The 23946-nt window shown below is 44.4% G+C and overlaps 1 protein-coding gene across 1 annotated transcript in view; it reads right to left on the bottom strand.

Moving 5' to 3' along the window:
• The window catches only part of KIF26B (kinesin family member 26B), a 589601-nt gene that overhangs the window by 39837 nt on the left and 525818 nt on the right, over nucleotides 1–23946 (bottom strand). Inside the window, exon 12 of the mRNA XM_086925761.1 lies at nucleotides 3189–3351. Within this exon, the coding sequence (XP_086781887.1) occupies nucleotides 3189–3351 (163 nt within the window). The remainder of the gene's footprint in view (nucleotides 1–3188; nucleotides 3352–23946) is intronic.

The following is a 23946-nucleotide window of genomic DNA, read 5'->3' as shown; positions in this document are numbered from 1 at the left end:
GTGCCCAACCCTCCAGGGGGCCCTCTATTCAACCAAAGATCAATGAATATCTATAAGATAAAGGAAACAGAGGGGCTCCTTATCCCATTCTGCATGGTGGCCCCATCATTATGTGTTACGCTACTGAACGCACCGAGGGCTCGTTGCAGGTTCATTAGCGTAACTTCACATAAAGAGTCTGTGATTGATCTCATAATACCGCGAGAGAAAGCAGCAGGACGAAGGAGCCACAAATTGACCTCTGACTTCTACATGGTATCAACTATACGTTGACTGTGCTCTATGTAGCTTACATTGTAAAGCATAGGAGGAAATGAAGACTCACTCTTCTGCGGCTGAATGAGTATAGCAAGGCATAGCAAACTAGAGAACCTTCACACGCTGACAGTTTGCCATGTCACCATCTTCAAACTTTTACCACTTTTTAGTGTTGCCAGCAATTATGTAATTAATGATGTCATTTGTAATCAGATCTTGCAAGGTGGTCCTTGAAGCTCTTCAAAAACTGCAATAAGACAGTCGCAAAATATGAATTTACCGATCTCACAGGTCTGTCAGGAGGTGGACCATGATTGGGAGTCTTAAATAGCCCATTTTCATGAAAGAATACCCAACTTCAGGGCAGTGGCGGCCACCGCCCACCTAAAGTGGTAGGGCGGGCGAGAGTGGAGTGGGCGGTAGGTTGGGGAGGGGAGGGGGGAGAAATAAAATGTAAGAATAAAACATTTAAAAAGACTTACCTGCTGCCCTCTAATGCCTGCATTGCTGTTCCTCTCGGCAGCCGATGGCCAGAGGAGGATGGGCACCCAGGGCACAGGCTCTGCACCCAATCCTGGCGCTGTTCTCACAAGAGAGCAGCGCCAGGATTAGTCTGAGCGGCCTTGTTTGCAGCTCAGACAGTGCATTGGAGTCTGTGCTGTTTCTCCAGCCCAGCTGGGTAACACAGTCAGGTTGGAGAAACATAAGTGCACGTGTGTTTGGCCAGCCTTGGACGGACGGACGGCCAAACACACATGCGCACTTATGAGTGCACTTTATTCCTCCCTGACATGAGCAGCCCTGCCCCACCCTATACTTTTTGTATTGGGGGGCTCAGACAGGGCTGGACTGGCCGTAGTGAGCACAGGGCATATCCCCGGAGGAACCGAGAGGTGGGGCCCGGTGTTGTGCTCGTGGGGGGCCGGTTTTGCAGCAGTGCTGCAATATCAGCCCCTGTAAAAAAGGCAGGAGCAGTGATGTTTGTTAGTACCCCCTACGCCCCGCTTTCAGGGCCGGTGGAGCATCAATCTGCCAGGGGTGGTTGCTGTTCCCAGCCCGTCCCTTGGCTTAAACAGCATAAATAAATTATAATAACAATGCATTATATTCATTTTATTTATTGTCTACTGGCACGGGCTGTGGGGCGACACTCCTCCGCCATTACGGGAGAGCAGCCCCTGTCTCAGGGATACAAGGAGGGTGGCAAGGACTCACCCACAATTTAAGATCGATATTGGATGTAAAATGTAATGCAGCTATGCAATAGAAACGCTAGGGTTGCATTTTTTCGATAAAGACTTCGTCTCCGAGCTTGTATATAAGCAGGTACAGAGTTTACATCAAAGAAGTAAAGTCACGTGGTATTTCGCTTCCCATGCTTCACAAGTGTAATAGGGGACACCACAGCCTCGACAAGGTGGTAAGCAGATGACCTGGAAGATGCTGCTTGTTGCCTTGTCGCTTTGCAGCCGAGAATAGAGAGAGGTGGAAAATGTTCACATGGCTGTCTGACTCTCAGCTAGGCCCAGATTAAATGTTCATTATGCTGGCATAAACTTTCATGATTTCTGCCATTTCACCTTACACGGTTTGTGTGAATTGCCCTAAATTTACACCATTATGTCATGTCACAATATTTTCTGTCTGTTCGGGGGGAAATCCTATCGCAGGAACACGGGATCAAGGAGAAGGAACATGCAAGTGATGTCTTTCTGCGTGATTTAGTGCTATTTTTTTTAGAGCAAAATGCTTCCTTGCATGAACGCATTTCGTACTAAAAATAGTGCAATGAAAAGTTCTAAATACTGGTTTTGCTATTCACGTAATTTTGCATAATTTTCTAGAAATGTTGCGTTTTTACGCTGGGAAATTAAGCAAATTTCACACACCCCTTCTCACAGCCAGCAAGCAACTCATGGCTAGGGAAACAATTACACAAAAACTCCGGAGGCTGGATAAGACACGTTTTTGCAACCATTTGTATGCTCTAGGAGCATTTGGCTATTACAAAATGAGTCACAGTTGTTTGTCGTGGGCCCTTCTGTACTACTGATTGCCAGGGTATGTAATTTGTAGCTGCAGGCTATCAAAAGGTTGTCCTCACGCCTTCATCAGGTGCCATTAATCGTGCAACAGTTCACAAAAATGAAACAACAAAATTTACGATTGCAGCCTGCAGTTTTCTAATACTACCTATTGGAAATATTTCTTCTGAGTGGATGCAACACTCCAAGAAAGATACCCTTGCAATCTCTGTCTGGTTAAATCAGATTTGTAGTGAGAGGCATGATGGGAATTGAAAGAGTAAGTTTTCTTTACCCTGTAATGACGGGCTCCCATATAACACAACATAACATAAACCAACATAAAATATAAAAAATCATAGCATAACATGTATTTGTAAGCACATTCACCCAGAAGGGTATCTTGGCGCTGAATAACAGATATTTATTGTTACCCAAATCAATGGTACTCATTTTATCGACCTCATAAGGATGAAAGGCTGAGCAGACCCGTGGCATTTGAAACTGCGACCATGATGTCAAACAAAAGCCACCAGACCAGGCTATCATATATGCCTTTGTATCAATAGGCAACCCTCTAGTTACATATTATGATTTCCTATTGGCTGAGAGGGTCAAATGGAGGGATTCTGGAATACCAAACAGCTAATAAAAATATGATGAGCACAAAACGTTACCTTTAGTTATTGGAATAGAACTGTGTTGCCCACCAGCTGTGAAGAGGGAGGAACAGGTGATTTTCTAGTTTTCACTCTTTTCAAATCTGAAAGATCTTACCCCACTCATGAAGTAAAGCACTGTTAAATCTTACACACTTCATACAAATACTGTTTCTTGTACGTACCAAAATCTCTTCAAAAGACCCCCGCTCTCTGCGATCCCATTGTCTACAGTGCCCTGTCCTACCTTTGTTTTCTTTTTCTTCATCCTCAGGACCCTGGACCCAATCTGGATGGTGGACAGCGTCTCCGCGTAGCTGCCCGCGGCTGCTGAGATGTGTGCGATCATGGTGGTGCGGCAATTCATATTCCCCAGGGACTCCCGGAGCAACATGGTGAGCTTGCTGTCCCTGCAAAACAAAATGAATTAGCGCTGCATTAGGGAGCCATGTTTCACTTGGTCTGTCATGACGTGACTTCAGGTCTCGCAGGGCCTGCGTTCTTTAATGGAATACTAATGGCAGCCATGCTGTGGGTCCGCATTGTGTTGTGTCTGTAGATAAGCGGGCTGAAAGATGGGGCAGCTGCAGAAAAAACTTATTTCCAATTCACCACCACTGCTGCTCCTCTTAGAAAATTATCTTCCAGCTGAAAAGCCAGACTGAGCACAGCATCTGAGGAGTGCTGGCTCTGGCGTGCGTAATGCTAACCATCTATGACAAGTAACATGGAGCAAGATGCATTTTAGGCGGTGTGCATTGGCTTAATAGCACCTAATATGACACTCTTGGCCACCAGTCTATCTAATGGACTCGTAATGCACTTCTGGATCTAATTGGGCATGCCATGTTTGCTCATTTGTGATCGGCCTCGTGTTAGGCATCGCATAACAATAGTAGTCAGAGTCAACCATACTAGGGTCAGAACCTCAGCCCTATGTCTGTACAGACGCTACAATAGTGGGTCTCCAACCTTTTGGTTAAGAAGAGCTACTTATGTTCAACAAAACTCATGATGAGCTACTAATATTATTAGTGTTGTAATTTATTTATTTATTTATAAAGTTTTATATAGCGCTAGCTAGACCTGGGGGTATCAGAGCGCTTTACATACACAAAGGAAAAGAAGAAGTTGCACTACATCGTAGGACATGAGGAAGCATAAAATATATAAGCAAAGCATCACACTTAAATATACATTGAAGAAGTGAAAAAAGCAGGTGGTTGAAACAGTCAGATGACCCCCATCCTAGAAAAATCAGAGTGGGAGGGGAAACCATTAAGTTTATTGGTGCCTAGGTTGGTTGACTTCGTCAGAGAAGTATTGGTTGAGGAGCAGTAGTTTCAGGTCCTTTTTGAAGCAAGGGAAGGAGGGGTTGCATCTGAGGTCAGTAACCACATAAGACAAGATTACATTAAAGGCCACCTTATGCAAGACTACCAGCCGCCATCACCTCGGTTCAATGGGAAGGGTTGCCAGAAGAAATTTATAAAAGGCTGTCAATTTGGAATGCTTCTACGTCAGTAATACATGCCAGTAACATCTGCAGTACCCCAGCACAAAAGTATGAATCTTAGTAATAAGTTTCCCCACATGACTTATCTATCACTCAAAAATCTGCTTTGAGTATATTTTCGAAATACAGGAATTTTTCTCCTAACATCACCTAATGGGTTAGTTCCAAAAAGACACACATTTTCTTCTTGGAATGCAGAGTTTTGTCATATATATATTAATTCAACCACACAAAAGATTCCAATGTAATAGCTTTGGATGCACACAGGAGAGCTACTTATAGGAAGCTGGAGATCTATCAGCAGCTCACAAGCTATTCGTTGGAGGAGCCTATCCTACAGCCTCGAAGAGATTTCACGTAAACATGGGACTCCGTAGCATAAGAGATGGGAAAGGTCAGTGAAGAGGCACTTACGTCAATGGCTTACTCCAGTAGTTGTAGCTACTGGCCAAGGCAGCATGCGGACAACATTCCAGACAATGTAGATTATTCTAAACTGGAGATACACATTTTGCCACTGTTCAGATAAAGAGGGTCAAAAAGCATTGCTTATGGGAAGAGACCAGTACCAGGTAACCTCAAAATAAACAAAACACCCTTCAGATGATCCTCACACAGTTATCTGGGAGTTGGTACTGACTACTCGGCTCCCAACGTGCCGAGTACTGTGGCCTGCCAGATGTAGACATCAGTTAGGAGTAGAAAATGGTAGCATTTGAACCCCCTGGCAGTGCCCTAAAGGACATTTATTACATTGGAATTTTGGAAGCTCCATTGAAGACAATTGAGTTGTGGTGGGCAATATGGCTGATAGAGAACTTAACTAGCATTACAATATTTGCCTTATTGTTCCATCATGTTTTATTGAGACAATCTCGCTCAGGGCCGGCTTTAGGACAGTGCGACCGGTGCTGCTGCACTGGACGCTGATCTGTGGAGGGGAGCTAAACTCAGGGGGGGGGGGCTGTGTTTAGCAATAACGTATGTTTGGCGAAATGAAGAGCATTTTAGCCCATTGTAGTGAGAGAATCTGAGGAGGCAGTCATGGGATGTGAGGGGGCGCCAACAATGATTGTCGCACCGGGCGCCACCAGCGCTAAAGCCGGCCCTGATTCCGCTGTCAGTGGGTGGCATGTTCTAATTGCTTTATCGTCCCTTGCTTTGGTCTAGCCAGGTCATTAAGGGCTCTCTGCTCGCCATTATTGGCCCTCACCTGCTCCTTGGATCTACAGGTAGGGTAGAGAGCCTTTGATGACAATTACACTCTCGGCAGCAGACTATAATGTTGTATACAAACATTTACATCACTTTTTATGCTTCCTCCTGTAGAGTACAACAGGCACGTCATATAAAGCTCCCTTCTGGTGTAAAACATGCAACAGTATCCTTTAAGAAGCTGTTTAGCGGTTTCAAAATCAAATTTGACATCCAGTGTGCATACATCCACAGAAGCCCTTTGTGAGTTTATGGGCGCAGAGTAATTACATATGGCGACGAAGTCAAACAATCATATCAGAGCGCTGTACGCTGCAATTACTAGCTCTTGAAATATATTAACTGGATAATGTTGATCTGCCATGGATATATATCGGCCATTAAAGTCATTTGGGGGCTCTATATCAGGCATTCATTAATTATGTTTATCAACATCTTTCCAGCAAATTTGAGTCTTAAGGCTACACTTAAAGTTGTTGTGCGTTATCTGAAATGCTGTCCCATTTATCAGGGCACCTCTGATGCATTTATTTGCCTGGCACCATTAATTAGTCACAGCAAGTAACGGGCACCGCTCTTATCTCTATCAACGCGGCATGAATAGTCCGTGACAGATTAATGGCGGCCGAGGAGGAGACGGGCATGTGGGAACGTTTGCAGAGACTGCGGCGCTGGAGGGCTGCACGGGGCTGAAGAATGAATGAGCAAGGACTTTATCGCCGGTGCTGCGCTTGCCAATCGAAACTGTGCAACACTCTGTGATGCCAGCCAACTGAGCAGCTCCTGGGACGAACTTCACACCCAACACACACTGGCACGCATTGGTACGTGTACACATACACGTAAGTACAAATATGCCTTCCTAGTGAAGGTAAATGTGGTCCAATACCGCACGTTTAGAGCAATTGTACTGATAAACGTAGTCACACATGTATTACTAATGTGCAAAGGTAAAATTCCATATTGTTACCACAGTACAGCGAAACTGACAATGTCTCCTGCCTCGCAAATTGAGTGCTACATTGACAATACAGAGAGAAACAATTCTGTTAACTGTCACAAGGACTCTTCAGTGAAGTCATGTGTATGTATGCATGTGTGTATATATATATATATATAATATTATTATTATTTTTTTAGGGAGTTTTATATAGCATGAACTTGACCCGGTATCGGGTATCAGAGCGCTTTACATAGCGCCAGTTGTGTTACATGAGGACACATTCATTTTTTGCTAGGCACAGGGAGATTAAGTGATTTGCCCAGAATCACAGGATGTTCAGCGTCATTGCCAAGTCTCGAACCCGGTTCCCCAGCGTTAGGTATATATATATATATATATATATATACACACATATATATATATATATATATATATATACACATATACATATATATATACATATATACATATATATATATATACATATATATATATATATACATATATATATATATATATATATATATACATATACATATATATATATACATATCTATATACATATACATATCTATATACATATACATATCTATATACATATACATATCTATATACATATACATATATATATATATATACATATACATATACATATATATATCAAACCAAGATTCCGGTGCATTACCGGTCCCGCTCGGGAGTGGGTCGGAGTAGGGCTCCCGGTCACCCACTATTTTCACCACAATCCTCCATTCAATCAAACAGACGTCTCCGACACTCGAAAGTTGCTGTGCACATAATATTTTAATCAGCAGGAAAACAACGCGTTTCGCAATGTAGCTTGATCACGTTTACAACTTCCAACCAAACATGTGTCCTTTTACTCTTTCCCAAAACATAAACATAGAAAATGGACTATCACCCAAGTGTGTCTGTACTGGTTGTGGCAGACATTTTGAATGAGTCAAAAAGTACAATATTTCGTAACAATTGTAATTTAAATATAAATTAAATTGATGACGTTAGGCCAACACAGTTTTTACTTGTTTCAGTCAATATCTCTCTGAATCATGCCATCATATATTTGATGTTGAAATGAATGCCCACTTGGGCTGAATGTGGCTGCAACACGCAAACAAGGGTTGAATGAATTGAATACTCTGGACAATGAACGATGTAGTGGCATTAACTAAACATCCGAAATTCAACCGTCTGCCGAAAATAATATGTCATAAATTGACATCAGAATGAAATGTATGATACGCTACAACAGAAGACGCCACGCGATGGAGCCGGCCTGAACTACTCTCTCAAATTCCTGCCACATTGGGCTATCTGACCCGAGTGATCCTATTTTATGAAATTGAAGTGTCTGTCACCAAGAAAATAAATTTTTTTTTTAAAACACTGCCTCTAGACTGGATGGAAGAATATATATATATTCAGTCCTAAGAAGAGTTCATTCTATTTGCCCTGAAGAAGTCCGTGGAGGACGAAACGCGTTGGCTACATTTGTGAAGAACCAAATAAAGATTGAACTTCTAAAAAACATCCAAAGATTCTGCTACTGAATTATTTTCCATTTTTGATTTATGAACTGTGGCTACTATTGTACAGATTTTCAAAATAATAATTTGTGTGCTGGATCATTTCTGCAAAAAATTGTATGTTAGAACAAATTCTTTGTTCTAGGAGGTTTAGGGAAAAGAATCTCCGATCCGTGGCACCATAAAGAACGAGGCAATACACAGGATAGGTGCAATTGTGCCTAAAACCCCTTTTCCCATTGTTCTGTTCTCAAGTCATGTGCACTTAGCATGTTCTCGACCCAGCTGTATTGCACAGCCTGGGTGGAGAACATGCATAAGCTCCCACTTCCTGATCAAGCGCCAACCAGGCCGCTCAGACCAATCATGATGCTGTTGTCATGCTGGTGACAGCAGCGTCGTGATTGGCTATGGGGAGCCTGTGTGCTTCCTGCTCCCAGGAGGAGAGACAGTGGCTATGCAGAGGTGTTTTTTCCACCCCTCACCCCACCACCCCCGTACCATACCAGCCATCACTGTCCGCTGTGCTTTTTACCAGAACCTCCACCCATCAGGATGGTTGCTATATTTTTATTGTGACAGTATAGTGGTGTACCAGAAGAGCAGTTATACATTTATTGGACAGTACCAATATTAGTCATTACAGCTATGATTCTATGTGCTGGAAAGCTGGGCTGTTGTACGTTAGTGTAGGATACCAACACTTCTCTGCCTGGCTGCTATACCTTTCATGGGGTAGGGCTAACACTTCTCATTAGGGATAATATAATTTTCAAGGACACGGTCTCCACCGGCTCACACACTATCCATGGACAGTACCAATAGCTTGCATTGGAGTGGCCATTCTTTTTTTTGGGCAATTCCAACATTTCCATCAGGCCTGTTATATATTTTAAAGTCAGTACCAGCACTTATCAGCAGGGATGCCGTAATGTTATTGGACCATACCAATAGCCAAGTCTAGTAGCTCAGTAGTATATTTTATCTGGTGCAGGCACCCGTGTTTGGCCGTATGATGACAGCTTTGAATTCAGGCATTCAGCAGTACTTCCTCCAAGTCTAGGAAACAGTTCCAATGTGCAAACTGAACCTGAGATTGAGACATTTGCATAGCCAGCGCTTTGCATATAAATCCAGTTTCAGTTCAAGTAAAACGTGCGGTGTTTGTTAGGTGAAACAGTTGACATTGATTTTGGTGAGGATGGCTGTTGAAGGATTGTGCTGTTATGCTGGGACCCTAGTTCTGTTCGTACTGAAGTCCATACCCACTTGCCCATAATGTTCCAATGTCATGGGCAATTAGCCTTCAACGTCTGTGCCTAATTGTCAGCATCTCAATGTTACTGTTCCCCAGTTTTGCAATAAATATTTTAGTGCCATTGCGCACGTGCCCCTTTATTCCCATTCCTTCTTGTGCCAGTGCCTGAATGGCAGTGCCCCAATGACACTGTCCCAGTCACAGTGTCCGCAAATGTTGCCGCGTCTATTTTCCCATGTCTTTGTGATTGTGTCAGAATTTACATATCAGTATAACATTGGCAGGGTCACTGTGCTGTGCCATGTGTTCATGTCACGATGTCGCTATCCACAGTCTCAGTGCCCCGTTATAAAATCAGCGACCCCTGTAAATGTTTCCATATCAGTATGGCCTTATCAGTGCCTTCATGTCCATGTCACACATCAGAACCTTAGTGTCTATGTCCCACTCTCAGAGTCAGTATCCCAATGTCATGTCCCAGCGTGTTATGCCCTTGTCACTCTTGCTTTGTCAGTGTAGCATTCTCAAAGTCCCATTGTCAAGATCTCTTTGTCAGTCTCCCCACATCAGCATTCCTGTATAGATTTTCCCAGGTCAGTGTTCCCATGTCGATGTCTCAAGGTCATTAAATCACTGTTACAAGTATCAGGATTGGAGTCCCTAATTCAGTATTCCTGTATCAATACAGTAATTTATTTGCCTGTGCTTCTTTGCCCCTCTCTCATAGTGTTCCCAGTGTTATTGTGGCTCTGTTAGTGTGATTTTGGCGATATCACCCTGTGAGTGTCCCTTTGGACAGTAGCGGCCTGTGTCAGAGGAGAGTGGTGAGGCGGCCGGGTGGAAGGCGGGTGGGGGGGATGGGAGAGGGATTTGGGGGAGGGGACGATGAGAACAAAAAGAAGGGGAGTAAAAAAAAAAGAACTTACCTGCCGTCTGAAGCTCACAGCAGTGCCAGTCTTCTGCTCCTATAGTGGCTCCACTGCAGGCACAGACTCCCTGACTCCCCTGTGGCCAATTATGGAGCTGCTCTCATGCATGAGAGCAGCTTCAGGATTGGCCTCAGCGCCCTCGATTTGAACTCCCAGGGAGACTGGGAGCCTGCACTTGTTGTCTCCAACCCTGCAAAGCAGCTCGGGTTGCAGACCGCTTCAGTGCGCATGTTGATTTGGCCAGCCTGGGCCGGCCGGCCAAGCTCACATGGGCCGTCATAGCAGTGCATACCACTCCCCGCCGGTACCCGTGACCCCCCTGACCCCGCCCCCAAGACTCGTCCGGGAAACAGAATAAAACAATAATAAGCCTGGGTTCATTATCGTTTTAATTTTAGGTATTTTTTACGCTGCTGGCAGGGGGGGCGATGCTCCTCCGCCATAGCAGAAGAGCCGCCCTGCCTTTGTAATCGTTCCATATTGTGTCCTTGGGTGACGTGAACACCTTTCAGTGGTCTCTGTGTGAGTGGATGCGAATTCATATGTGTAATCCAGGGTCTCCATGTCAGTGTCCATGTGCCAAGTGTCATTGCTTCCGTATCCCGTTACAGTGAAAGTGTCGAATTGTCATTTGTTGATGCCTGTGCTTCAGTGTCCCTTTCTCAGTGTCACAGTCAATGCCCAAGGCCAGAGTCCACATCCCAGTGTCCTTGCCTTCCTGTCAAAATATCAATGTGCCATTGTCAGTGACCCTTGTCAGTGGTCCACAGAGATTCAGATACTCAGTGCTGACATGCTGTTTGCTTATATAGAGCCCGTATAAGCCGAATGCCACTTCAAACCACTTCTGATGTATTGAAGGGGAGGTGGGAAGCATGCCCTGGTTGGAAGGGCCCTTAAGTGTTTGAAAGGAAGCGAAAGCACGTGGTGCCACAAATGGCAGATTAGGAATGAGGGATTTGTTAGAAAGCAAAAAATATGGGAAATGTTTCATCTTTGTTTAAGATTCACTTGGAAAAACTAATGGTTGGACAAGCATGCTCATACATTTAACTGATGGATGCATCACTCTTTACAGCCTTTCTTTTGTTTACCTTGTTCAGTCTAACTTTTGTTCAATAGAAACAGCAGGTTTTCTGCTTTGGAAATGACCTTTAGAACAGTTCAGGACCTGGACTTTAACTTACATTTTTTAATTAAAAATATTTTGTAACGAGATGGAATTTTCATTTAATATCAGGGTCATGCATCCTATCTGCCCTGCCTGTTGCCAAGACAGTTTAGCGTGGCCAAAAATCAACAGCCCCTTGAGGCTACATTCTGCTTCAATAGCAAGTCCAGCAGCAATCAGAACATGCACTGGCAAAGCCATTAGGTTGCACCTTTGGCACGTATAGGTTTTGCCAGGAGTTCTAGCCATGTTACACAGCATCACACGCCAACAAAATGGCGCAACCACTTTGTTTTAAACTTTGTTTGACTATACGAGTTGAATCAATTAAAAAAAAAAAGGTAAACCAGCTGGCGAAGGGAAGCAACACAAACGGCCAGGAAAGCAAAACAGAGGTGCAGCCAAGCAACACAAAAGGGCGGGGAAGCAACATAGTGGCCTGGGAAGCAACACAGAGGGCATAGTTGGGGGTCACAAGGGCAGGGAGAAGCACATGGCCAGGGCAACAGCAACATGAGTGCAGCAGAAGGGAAAGTGTACACGAGAGAGACTACTGGAAAAGACAGGCACTCTATTCAAGTGCTTAAACAAAAATGCATACGTGTAGCCTGCATGAGCTAACCAATGTGAAGCTTTCCAATGACAGTGACACCAACCAATTGTAAACAGTGGCTGGGCTCTAAGCCAGTGACGGCCACTACTTAATGTGGGTTGTGGGGGGGTAAATGAAAACTGAGGGCCTGATTCACAGAACTAACGTAAGACAAAATCCTAAACTTTATACCATTTTGGTATTCACAGAAGGCACTTACTCATTTCGATATTCACAAAGGCACTTACTAATTTCGGTATTCACAGAAGTTAGGAGTCCAAACTTTAGGACTCCTAAATGCCTTCTGTGAATACCGAAAGTCTTAAAGTTAGGATTTTTCTCAGTTTAGGAGTAGGAAAGTTAGGACTCTACTACTCTACTCTACTACTGCTCTTAGCCCACTGTAAGTTAACAAAGTGTCTTGCAAGTGACAGCGTTTGTGCTGTCTCAGGTGAGATCTAAAAAGGCATTCTTCCTCCTATCTTACGTCATCATTATGTGCCGAGGTTCTTTTTTTTGTTGTTATAAAGGGTATGGTTCATGAAACATGTTTAGACATTAATAGTTGAAGGCATAGATTTATTAACATTTAACAGGGCAAAAAGCAGCCATCCAGAATCTATGTTTAGTTGTCAAGTGTGTCTATTCTAAAATGGCACACTGTATATTCTTTTCCATCGTACATGCCTTTTAGGACACCTTCATTTAGGGATTTTTGCTGTCTTAACAACCTTTTTTGAGGCCATGTGCTGTAACATAGTGCCTGCCCTCTTGTGGGAACTCGTGGTGGAACGACTTGTCCGTTAAGACAGGTGAGTGTCCCCCACTGCTCTCTGAGCAGTGCAAAAAGGAAAAATAAAATGTTATTAACATAATATTATCATCATTTTATTTTTCAGTGCTGACGGACAGCAGCAGCCATCAGCAGGGAGGACGTGTAGTGAGCACCATAAGTGTGCATGACACTTTGGAAGGCAGGCTAAGGACGGGAAAACTGTCATGCACACTTAGCATTTCTCCACCCGGCTGTGCTGCACAGCAGGGTTGAGAACAGTCCAAGGCTCTCAGGCACAGTCTGAGCGACAAACCAGGCCGCTCAGACCAATCACGACACTGCTGTCAGGGTAATACCAGCATGACAGCAGCGTCCTGTTTGGCTTGGGGGAGTCTGGGAGCCTGTGTGCTGTCGGGAGTCAGGAACAGAAGAGGACGGAGGAGAAGCGGCGGCCGTACACAGGTAAGTGATCTTTTATTTTTACTTTTCAACCCTACCCCTCCGCCCGCACACCTGCAGCTTCACCACTGCCGGTTGCCAGCAGCCACCACTCGTGGAACCATGAGACACCTGCCAATAAATAATAATCCCTTACTCAGGGCACAAGTCCTAAAAAAAGAAGTGGGGGGACGCTGTCACCAGAAGTGACGTCACACCAGGAAGTGACATCACGAAAGGTGGCTTGCACCATCGGGCTCATTGCCTCCCCTCGCTCACCCTTTAGATGCAATTGCATCTAAGAAGCCAGCGCATGAGCAGAGTGTTGTCGGCTCCGATCTCGTCCCAGAGAGGCCAAACAGTGAAGTACAGCTGTTTGGCAGGGGGGGGCGGTGTCCACCCGGTAAAATAAGTGGGGGGACGCCATCCACCTGCGTGGTACATCGACTCGAGCCCAGGCCTTACTGTTGTCTGGCTCTCACTGCCCTGACCTGGATATGTAGGACAGCCAGTGTTAGACACACTTGGTGTTTTTTTTCTTGATGAACCCATTTTTGGCACACGTGCACTGCTGAGTGAAAGCACGCCGAGTATTGATTGGCTCTCCCTTCATGAACTCGTCAAACAAGATGCCCAATTGTCTTTGCTGGAAAGGCGATGTCAGTCTTGCAGAGGACTGTGTAAAAGGGGCCACAGGGGTTAACGAGGCTAAAGGAGGCAAGAGAAAGGGAAAGCCATCACGGAAAGGCGCGAGGTCAAAGGTCCAACAATAAACAAGCATGAGTGATTTCAAGGGCTCCTTTAAAAGGCAAGGCTTGCAGATAAAACACATGCAAGTGACCAGATGACTAATTAACATTATCTGGAAGAAAACACAGTAGTAAACCTGATGAAGGTGTGCAAGCATTTGTTGCACGGTAACATGAGGTGAAATGAAAGGCTTTTTTATTTATCTTTTTACTGTTGACAGCAACTTAATTACCCAGCTTAGGGTTTTCGATTGGAAGAAAGGTTTGAATCGTATTGACCGCTCAGTTTTATTTTTTCTGTTCTATATAATGCAAGGACGTTGCCTTGAGGCCACATCTCAGCACACGATATACTGTCTTTTCTTATTACATTTACCTGCCAATACATTTCAAACGGTTGACAAGGTGATTACAGGAAGAAAAATAACACACCCCAGCAATACTAGGAATGCTATTAAAATCTTATTGGTTCATTATTATTTATAACGCGGCTCTCGTGGCAGGTGCAATGAGGATTCTGCTTCACTTTCTCAAATGTTCTACAGTTATTAGGGAAAGTAAATCACTGGTGAGTCCACCACTTCACTTTTTCTTGGATTAGCACCACTAGGCGTTTCTCTTATTATGTTATATAAACATTTGCCTGGGTATTGACTAAGATTAAATATTACGCACAGGGTCAGATGCATGCCATCTGTGGTTCCAGGCTGAAGCTAAAGAAAAAAATCCATCCGGCAGTACCCCGTCCGGACCTGGACATATTGTTTATTAGAACACTGGAATGTTGAGCGCTCCATTGCAGACAATGGAGAGCTCATGGCTTCACAAGGCCCGTAGAAGCCTGGAGCCCCAACATTCCAATGTTTGTTCACAGCTGTTGCTGTGAACAAAAGGCCTCACGGAGCCCGAGGGAATTTCAGTCCCCTCGGGCTCTGTAAGGCCTTTTGTTTACAAATGAGAACATTCCGCACACTAGGGGCGGAATATTCTCATAGCCTTAGAGCCCTCCGTAACAGGCTCTACCGGCCTTTGAAGGCCCGCTCCCTTGTTAAAGGCCCTCGCCTTCGGTTCGGGCCTTTAACGCTGGAGCGGGCCTTTAATGGCCGGTAGAGGCCACTAAGGCTGGCGCTAAGCCCAGAACTAAAAACTGCAAGCTACACATTTTCTTGCTTGGCATTAAAACAATGGCACAGTCTACCAAATAAATCTGAAACACATCTGTTCTTTCAGTTCAATGTAAAAACAAAAACACAAGTGCAGCGTGTAGTGCCACTCGGGTGATGATTGCAGGGAAGGGTCCTTTCACAAACTGTGAACTGCTGAGTTGCAACAATCCCAAAGAGTGGCAATTGGTCAGCCATGTAAACATGCATTGGTAAAGACATTAAGTCTTGCCTTTACAACTTTTGGCTTTGCCAATGCATTTCAAGTGTGCTACACAGCATCAGCATAAATATTTTTGGGGAATAAAGCGTGATGACTTGTACGCACATATGAATCATCATTCATGTGCGCATGGCATCCTGGCGCTATGGTGGTGCATCCTGAGGACAGGTGCACATTCGTTATAATGCAGCCATCAGCTTTTTTTTAATTTACTGTTCCAAGATGTCAGACATTATTCGTGCAATGGTAAATAAAAAAAGAAATTTAAATATGCACAAAAGTATATTTTAAACAAGCACTGGCAAAATCAATGGGGTTCACCTTTATAGTGCAAGCACCAAGCTGTTGCTTTCGTAAATTTTGGTAAAGTATTGCTTTAAAAAAGAAAAAGTAAAAAAAATTTAAATACTGAGGGAAAATCAAACCCATCTAACAGTATCTCAAAACTGTACAATGAATGTAATCCTTTCAGTCTTTATAAATGTGTGGTTTATTTTTCAAATACTTTTCACTTAGGGAACTGAGCAGAATTTGAAAAGAATTAGTAGGTGTCACAATTTAAGGAAAATGCTTGTCTGCAAAGGCCTATGTATGGGTCTCCTGGAAAAGTGTAATTGTAAATACACATTCTGCTTCAAACACTAGCTGAGTGAGTGCAGCACATGGCTCTTCCACGACGGCCATAAAAGCCTTTATGTGACTTTCATGAAAAATGTGGAATGCAGGAGATAAAACAACAGCAACCCTTAAAAGTCTGCTTTTTAGCCATAACCCAGGAAAACATATTACTACTGCTGTGGTTTTACAGAAAACCTGGAAAAGAAAGGGAGGAACATAGTGCAGAAGTGCGGGAGGGAAGGGGTGGGGGGGATGCCACTCAGGCAATCAAAGTGATTGTAAAGAGAATATGCTTCATTGGAGGGACAAACATAAGTAGAGGAAGTCAGGCCATCAAATAAGATGCAAGCAAATGAGAGTGACCATAAAACCAACCAACTGTAAGCAAAGGGAGCCTGTAAGTTCACAGCAGCTTTTCCCAGACAGCTTGCGCTGCTGTTGGACATAAAAAAAACGTAAAAAATAAATACATTTGTTTTTTCGAAAGACTGCAACAAGAATGGTAGATGAGCAACGTGGTCTCAGGAAGAGACAAGGCTATAGCTAAAAAGAGAACCGAAACGTTTTATGTACATTAAATATGGTCTCTGCAAAACCAGCGTCCTTTTGCCAATGTTCCAGGCAAAATGTGCCTTTAACAGGTGAGAGGGAACATTATTGCCTTCTTCCCAATGTTGAAATGTTATGATAGCGCTGCACGTCTACATGTCTCACCATTTTTTGAATGATTCAAACCCCAATCCTTCACAATTCACTCCAAGACTTGCAATTTTTTTTACATTTTATTGATGGGATATATTGGAAGCAGAAATACACCAGACGACGTAGTTTGTGGACTTGTCCCGCTGTTCTCATTTGCAATGTTTGTTTAGTATCCAATGTCTGATTTCACAGAAGAAATACCCTCAAGCACTTGCACAATGTTTAGCTCGCTTGCAATATTTAGCATTTTACATAATTTTCTGAGTAAATGTTATGTAGGTACTCAGACTTAATAGTTATCGGCATGAACGGGGCTAGGGAGAAACAAACTTGACAACTTTAATGCGAGAATACACAGTCTTTCTAGAATACCCTTAGAATTCAATCTTTACTCCTTCCTTACCAACAATGTACATGCCTTCGAAGTCAGTCTACTTGCCTGAATTTATTTTGATATTTCTGTCTAATGTTGTATATAATTAGTTTGTGCTTAGTTTATTGCATCTTCACTCATACAGGTCCCAGCCACTCCGTCCTCTCGTAACTCAGACTTCAGTGGTGCGTGTGATCTACAAAGGCATACAGGCAGTGCTTTAAATGGGCAGGTACCATCAGGTACCCAGTACCTGCACTTCTTTAATTTGCAAGGGATAGTACCGGCACATCTCAGCACTGCTACAAAGCTTTTGATGGGAGAGCCCGGGCAAACAGGTAGTCTGGGTTAAGGCGTGCATGCACTTCTCCATTTCCACTTCAAGCACTGAATATAGGTGGCCTTAAAAGATGTCGGACTCTAGCATTTCTCCTTCGAGTACTCCACTTGTGCCACATATCTATACACAAATTCAACATCCACAGAAGATATCCAAAAAGCACTTGAGTCAAAGACACTCTTCCCAAGAACCATCGATGTATTAGTGGCAGGAGACACATCAAGCTGAGTGATGGAGCAAAAGGCTTGATTTCATTTAGAAAACTTAATCCTGCTTTGTACTTGTCGCGGCTGGCAGCTTCAGCTAAATATATTAATAAATGTGCAGCACCCAATGACTGATTAATCCCATATGAAGCGACCATATCAGTGTTCCACCACAGTGGAGCTCGGGCTGGCACGCGGCCAAGTGAGACAGGCTCGTTGCAGCAGATAAGGAGGAGTGCGTTGCACTAGAGCAGCACCTGACGCTGCGCGTCTTTTTAGCTGTTTCAACAAACAAGCAGATACACAACCAGGCCTTCAACATAGAACTCGCTAACAGATATTGTTTGCCCGCTAAAACAGTTTCACTACAACAAGGGGTGCTCTACTGCGAAATATAAGCACTTTTTACGCTGGGTGGAGTGGGTGATTGAAGAATAATGGGCAGTGCTTGCAGCTGCCCTGTGTGGCTTCCTGAGATTAATCTACTGTCGTCCCCTCATGGAGAATGCTCATCAGACACTGAGATTGCTTTCCCCGGCCTAGCTACAGCAGCCTCGGTTTCCATCGTCAGACATTCGTTTTGTTCTTGAGAGGACGATTACGGTGTTCACTGCACTGCTGTGAAAGCACAGCCAGAGGAACAATAGGCTGAAAACATTGTTAAATCAAGAAAAAGGTGAAGTCAGCAAGGGTTGTACAAGGATTTATGCCGCTCTTGGCAAAGACGCTGAGCCGCACAGCTCACCAAGGAATGAGAACACATTTGTTGCTTGTAAGGTCAGTTTAGTGCCCAAGCCCCCAATGGTGAAAGATTCCATGCAACTGGGAAATACCATTTCCAGTTCTAGGCTTTCAATTAACAAATCAGTGTATCCTGGGAGACGTAGTCTAGTTGTGTTCAGGAAAAGTAGAATAGCAATGAATTGGTGCAATCTAGTCACTCTAGTCCTTAGCAGAAGCCTAGTCTTGCAATGCATTAGTACTACATTATATTAGGTCGGGCATAGTCTCAAGGAAATCAACTCGAAAAGAACAGTGTCAATTTTGTTATTAGATCCAGAACAATGAGAATGAAAGTAGGCAAAGGCAAATTTTCAACATAGGGAAAGGTCTGTGCTATTCCCAAAAATTCAGAGATCCACAGAATTACAAGTACCTTGCTATTCATGTTTAGGTCACAGCCTACCACATAGTGCAGCTGTCTTGTTTGCTAAACACACCTTGGGGACATTCAGAAAGTTGACCTAGGAATGCATTCTGACAATTGCTTACCATTGGCTTTGTGGCTTGTAACTCACATTTTCTGGCTTTCTATTTGCTTGCTTAATTTGCTTTAGGCTGTCCAGGTCAAGTTCGTCCCTCCCATTGCCCACACCTTGTTTACTGTAATCTTCCACAAACTTATTTTCTGTAAACACCTTGTTCTTAGCTTGTCACATTTGCTGTGTATTCTAAGACAGTAGTCAAATGTCAGGCTGTGTCTTCCAGGGAGCTTGGTGCTTATTTTTCTTTGACTTCGAAGTCAGAGGATTCACGTGACAATCATGCTGGCTAGTGGGGGTATGCTTCAGGAATTCTGCACTGTACTGTACGAATCTATACTCTACTCTATGCCACTCTACCCTACTGTGCACCACTGCACTCTACTTCACTTCACTCTATGCCTTTCTACTCTACTCTGCACCCCTCTAATCTACGCCAGTGCACTCTAGCCCACTCCACTATGTACCACTGCACTCTTTGCCACTGCACGCTACACTGCTACATGCAACTCCACTCTGCAACACTGCACTCTACGCCACAACTCTATACCACTCCACTCTAAGCCTCTACTCTGCATGACTGCACTCTACACCAATGCAATCTACGCCACTCTACTGCACTCTACGCCACTACACCACTCTATTCTATGCCAATACCCTCTACACCACTCTACTCTGCATTACTCCACTCTTATGCCACTGCACTCTACACCGCACCACTCCACTCTCTGCCACTTCACTCTACGTCAGTCTACTGTGCAAGACTGCTCTTTCCACCACTCTACTATGCATCGCTCCACTCTATGCAACTGTACTCAGTCAATCCACCGTAAACAACTCTGCACCATTGCACTCTATGACATTCTACTCTATGCCACTGCACTCTATGACAGTTTACTCTTCTCTGAAACAATCTACTCGATGCCACTGCAGTCTGCGCCACTCTATTCCACTCGGTAGCAATTCACTCTATGCCACTCTACACTGCGCCACACAAATTTATACCGATGCCTCTAAGCCACTGTATTCTACACCAATGCTCTCTGCACCACTTTTCTCAAAACCAATAACTCTATACCAATCTACTCTGCACCACTGTACGCCATTATACTCTGAGACACTGCACTCCACAACACGCCACTGTCACTTTGCCCTGCACTGTTCAAAACCACTGCACTCTACACCACTACTCTGCAGCACTACCCTCCCTGCCACGGAACTCTATGCCACTCCACTCAATGCCACTCTAATCTGGGCTACTTTACTCTATAAAAACACACTAGAACAGAGGGGTGAGAGGAACAAACCCCCCTTCGACCTCCCGCTCAGACTTATATCACAAAAAAGAAGAGGGATGAAGATAAATCATAAAAGGTTTCTAAGAGTAAGTAGAGGAAAAAGCACCTTATTCTTAAAACTGCCCTCACACACAGCAAGCTGTGTCATGCTTCTTCATAGGGCTGCTAACACAACTCTGTGTTCACCCAACACTGGAGGTGGAGCAATAGGAAGGGGAAGACAATACAACATACAGTGAGAGATTAGTAAAAACTCAAAAGGTGAGAAAGTGGTGCAGAATCCATGGTGGTAAAAACTGGTACCCGGGGATCCTTACTCCAATTTTAATTTTAGGTCCCCTGTCCAGGATTTAAAAAGAAATCGTGGATGCTAGATAGAGGAACTATTTATGAAATGCAGCCTGCTCCACACTGCATAAGTCTCAACATGTTTCAGCCGGCTATTGACAGTGCCCCGGCTTTCTTCAGTACTCTCACCTCTGTGACCCCGAGTGACAACCCTTATCCTTCAACCAATTCAGAAGTGAAAAGGGGAAATATCACCTTGTAATAAGAGCCCTTTGCTTTGTGAAGGGGAACTAAGTTTATTACAATCAAAAACTCGAAATGGTGGGGGACGGGAACAGCTTCCTATTAGCACTCTTGCTTGCGAGGTAAGCTGTTCACAGACCCGGTAGGCTCTCCTTACCGCCACGTACGTACTACTTTACTCTATGCCACTACACTCTACTCTGCACCACTCTATGCCACTCTATTGCACTCTACGCCAATGCACTCCATAACATGCTAATCTACTGTTCACCACTGCACTGAATGACACTGTAGTCTACACCACTCCACTCTGCACCACTCCACTCCATACCACTCCACTCCATACCACTCCACTCTGCAAAACTGCACTCTACGCCTCTACTCTATACCACTCCACTCTACCATGCACCACTCCACTCTACTCTACACCACTTCACTTTACTCTGAAACAATCTACTCTACGCCACTGCACTCTACTCCAATCTACACCCCTGCCATCAATGCTATGCCACTCTACTCTACACCACTCTACTCTCTGCCAACCCTGTACCACTATACTCTACCCTCTACTCTCTCTCCTCTGAAACAATTTACTTTATGCCACTGCACCAGTGGCGGCTGGTATTAGGGCAGAGTGGTAGGGAAGGGGGGACGACGGAAAAAAAAACAGCAACAAAAAACACTTACCTGCCTCTTGCCGCATCGCCGAATCGGGGCACTTGTGCTGCTGCATTGCACAGGCTCCCAGGCTCCACTGCAACCAATCCTAACGCTGCTCTCATGTATGGAAGCAGCATCAGGATTGGCCTGAGCGCTGTGAATTTTTACTCCCAGAGACTGGGATCCTGTGCTTTGCTGTCTCCAACCCAGCTTCAGTGCGCGTGCCGGTTTGGCCATTCTGAGGCAGCAGGCCAAACTGACAAGCGCACTGACAGCAGTGCTGCCCACTACTCCCCCTCCAGCCTGTCATTGACTGCCCCGCCCCCAAGACTCGTTCTGGCTAAAAGTAAAACGAGAGGGGAGGGGGTCGACGCTCCTCCGCCATAGTGGAGGAATCCCAGCTGCTCTGCACTGTAGACCACCCTACTCAATTCCACGCCATACCACTTTACTCAAAACCAATGCACCCTACACCACTGCACCTACACCAACTACATTGCACCACTGCACTTTATGCCACTATACTCTACAACATTCTTCTCTATGCCACTGCAGTCTATGTCACTGCACACTACGTCACTCTACACCACTGCACTCTATTCCACTCAGCACCACTGTACTCTACATCACTGCACCACTCTACTCTGTACCACTCTATGACCCTGTACTCTACTACCCAGCACTCTGACACTCTACTGTGCATGACTGCACTCTATGCCACCGCACTACACTCTACGCCACTCTACTGCACTCTACACCACTACACACCACTGCACTCTATGCCACTGCATTCTATCCTGCACTACTCCACTCTCTGCCACTTCACTCTACTCCTCTCTGCGCCACTCCACTCTACACCACTGCAATCTATTCTGCAGTGCTCTGCTCTAAGCCACTGCATGCCACGCTACTCTGCATCACTGCAGTCTACGCAAATGCCCTCTACACCACTTTACTCTAAACCAATGCACTCTATGCCACTCTACGCAAATGCACTCTACACCACTTCACTCAAAACCAATGCACTCTATGCTAATCTACTGTGCACCACTGTACTTTATACCATTTCACTCTAGGCCACACTACTGCACCCCACTCTATGACGATCTTCTCCATTAAAATGTGCTCCACTGACACTCAACTCAATTCTATGCCACTCTACTCTACAGCAGTCTACTCCACTCCACTCTATAACATTCTACAACACTACTCCACTCTACAATGCTCTACGCAACTCCCTCTATGCCACTCCATGCCACTTCACTCTATGACAATCTACTCCGCTGTATGTCACTCTGCTCTAACACCCTCTACGCCATTCCACTCTGCTTTACACCACTCCATGACACTCCATGGCACTTAACTATACGGCACTCTGCTCATCTTGGACAATGTGCTAAGCTCTACGCCACTGAACTCTATGTCCTTCCACTCTACGACTCTCCACTCCCTTCGCGGCACTTTGCAACACTGTACGTTACTCTAGGACACTCCTCTCCACGCCACTCATCTCTACTGTACACCACTCCACAACACTCTCCTTTACCATACTAACTTTTAGCCATGCTGAACAGCAGCCACTCAACTGTACACCATTGCTAAAGCATATTGACAAAGCCAATAGCTCTGGCATAGGCGAGACCTATTGGCTTTGCTAATGATTGTTTCGTAAAAGCTAGCAATTTTTGCTTGGAATGTCATGGTTATCTGGAACCTACTCATATTTCCAAATTGTTTTACGCTGAAATTCACAAAAAAAGTTTTCATTTTTTTACTAAACAGTCAGAGTTTTGCGCTTTTGATGAGAATGTTGATGTTAGTACTGCAAAATTGTCTTAGGTGAATTTTGTAACCAGGAAATTCCTAAGTGGAAGGAAAGACTTGATCACTCCAGAACAGAGCAAACATGAAGTGCACAAGACCCAGGGCAGAAGTAGTGGCTGAATCTGCTTGCAAATAAATTGCTGAAATTTGTGGTACAAAAAACACAGTAATCACTACAGCAGTGCCACGAGACATGAGAATACCCCTTGCAATGACAATAATTTGAGCTTTAGAGTTGTTCAAATACTAATCTTCACAAAAATATGTATTTTCAGTGTCCTAAATGTGTTGTTTTCAGTGCTACATCAGGAAAATACACATTGTGTGTTTCAGGTACCTTCAAACCATTTACCACTGAGGATCCAGCAGTCTTTTCTAAGCCGCCCACTGAGCATTGGTTCCGTAGTTCTCTAGATATTTCTATTTCTGGTATTTATAAAGCGCAACACTCATCCCAGGGGATATCACGGCGCTGTAAACAGAAGAGACTGCTGAGGACTGTGCTGAGAGTTAGTTTTTAGGGAAAAGGTGAGTTTTTAGTTTCTTTCGGAATTGAGGGTAGTTTGTGGTGTGTCTGAGTTCTACAGGTAACTCATTCCACCTTTTGGCGGCCAGATATGAGAAGGCGCGTCCGCCGGTCCTTGCCTTGTAAATGCGCTTGGGTTTAGCCAG

Source organism: Lissotriton vulgaris, chromosome 6 (genome assembly GCF_964263255.1).
Source record: "Lissotriton vulgaris chromosome 6, aLisVul1.2, whole genome shotgun sequence".
Taxonomy (NCBI): Eukaryota; Metazoa; Chordata; class Amphibia; order Caudata; family Salamandridae; genus Lissotriton; species Lissotriton vulgaris.
This window is presented reverse-complemented; position numbering and strand designations above follow the sequence as displayed.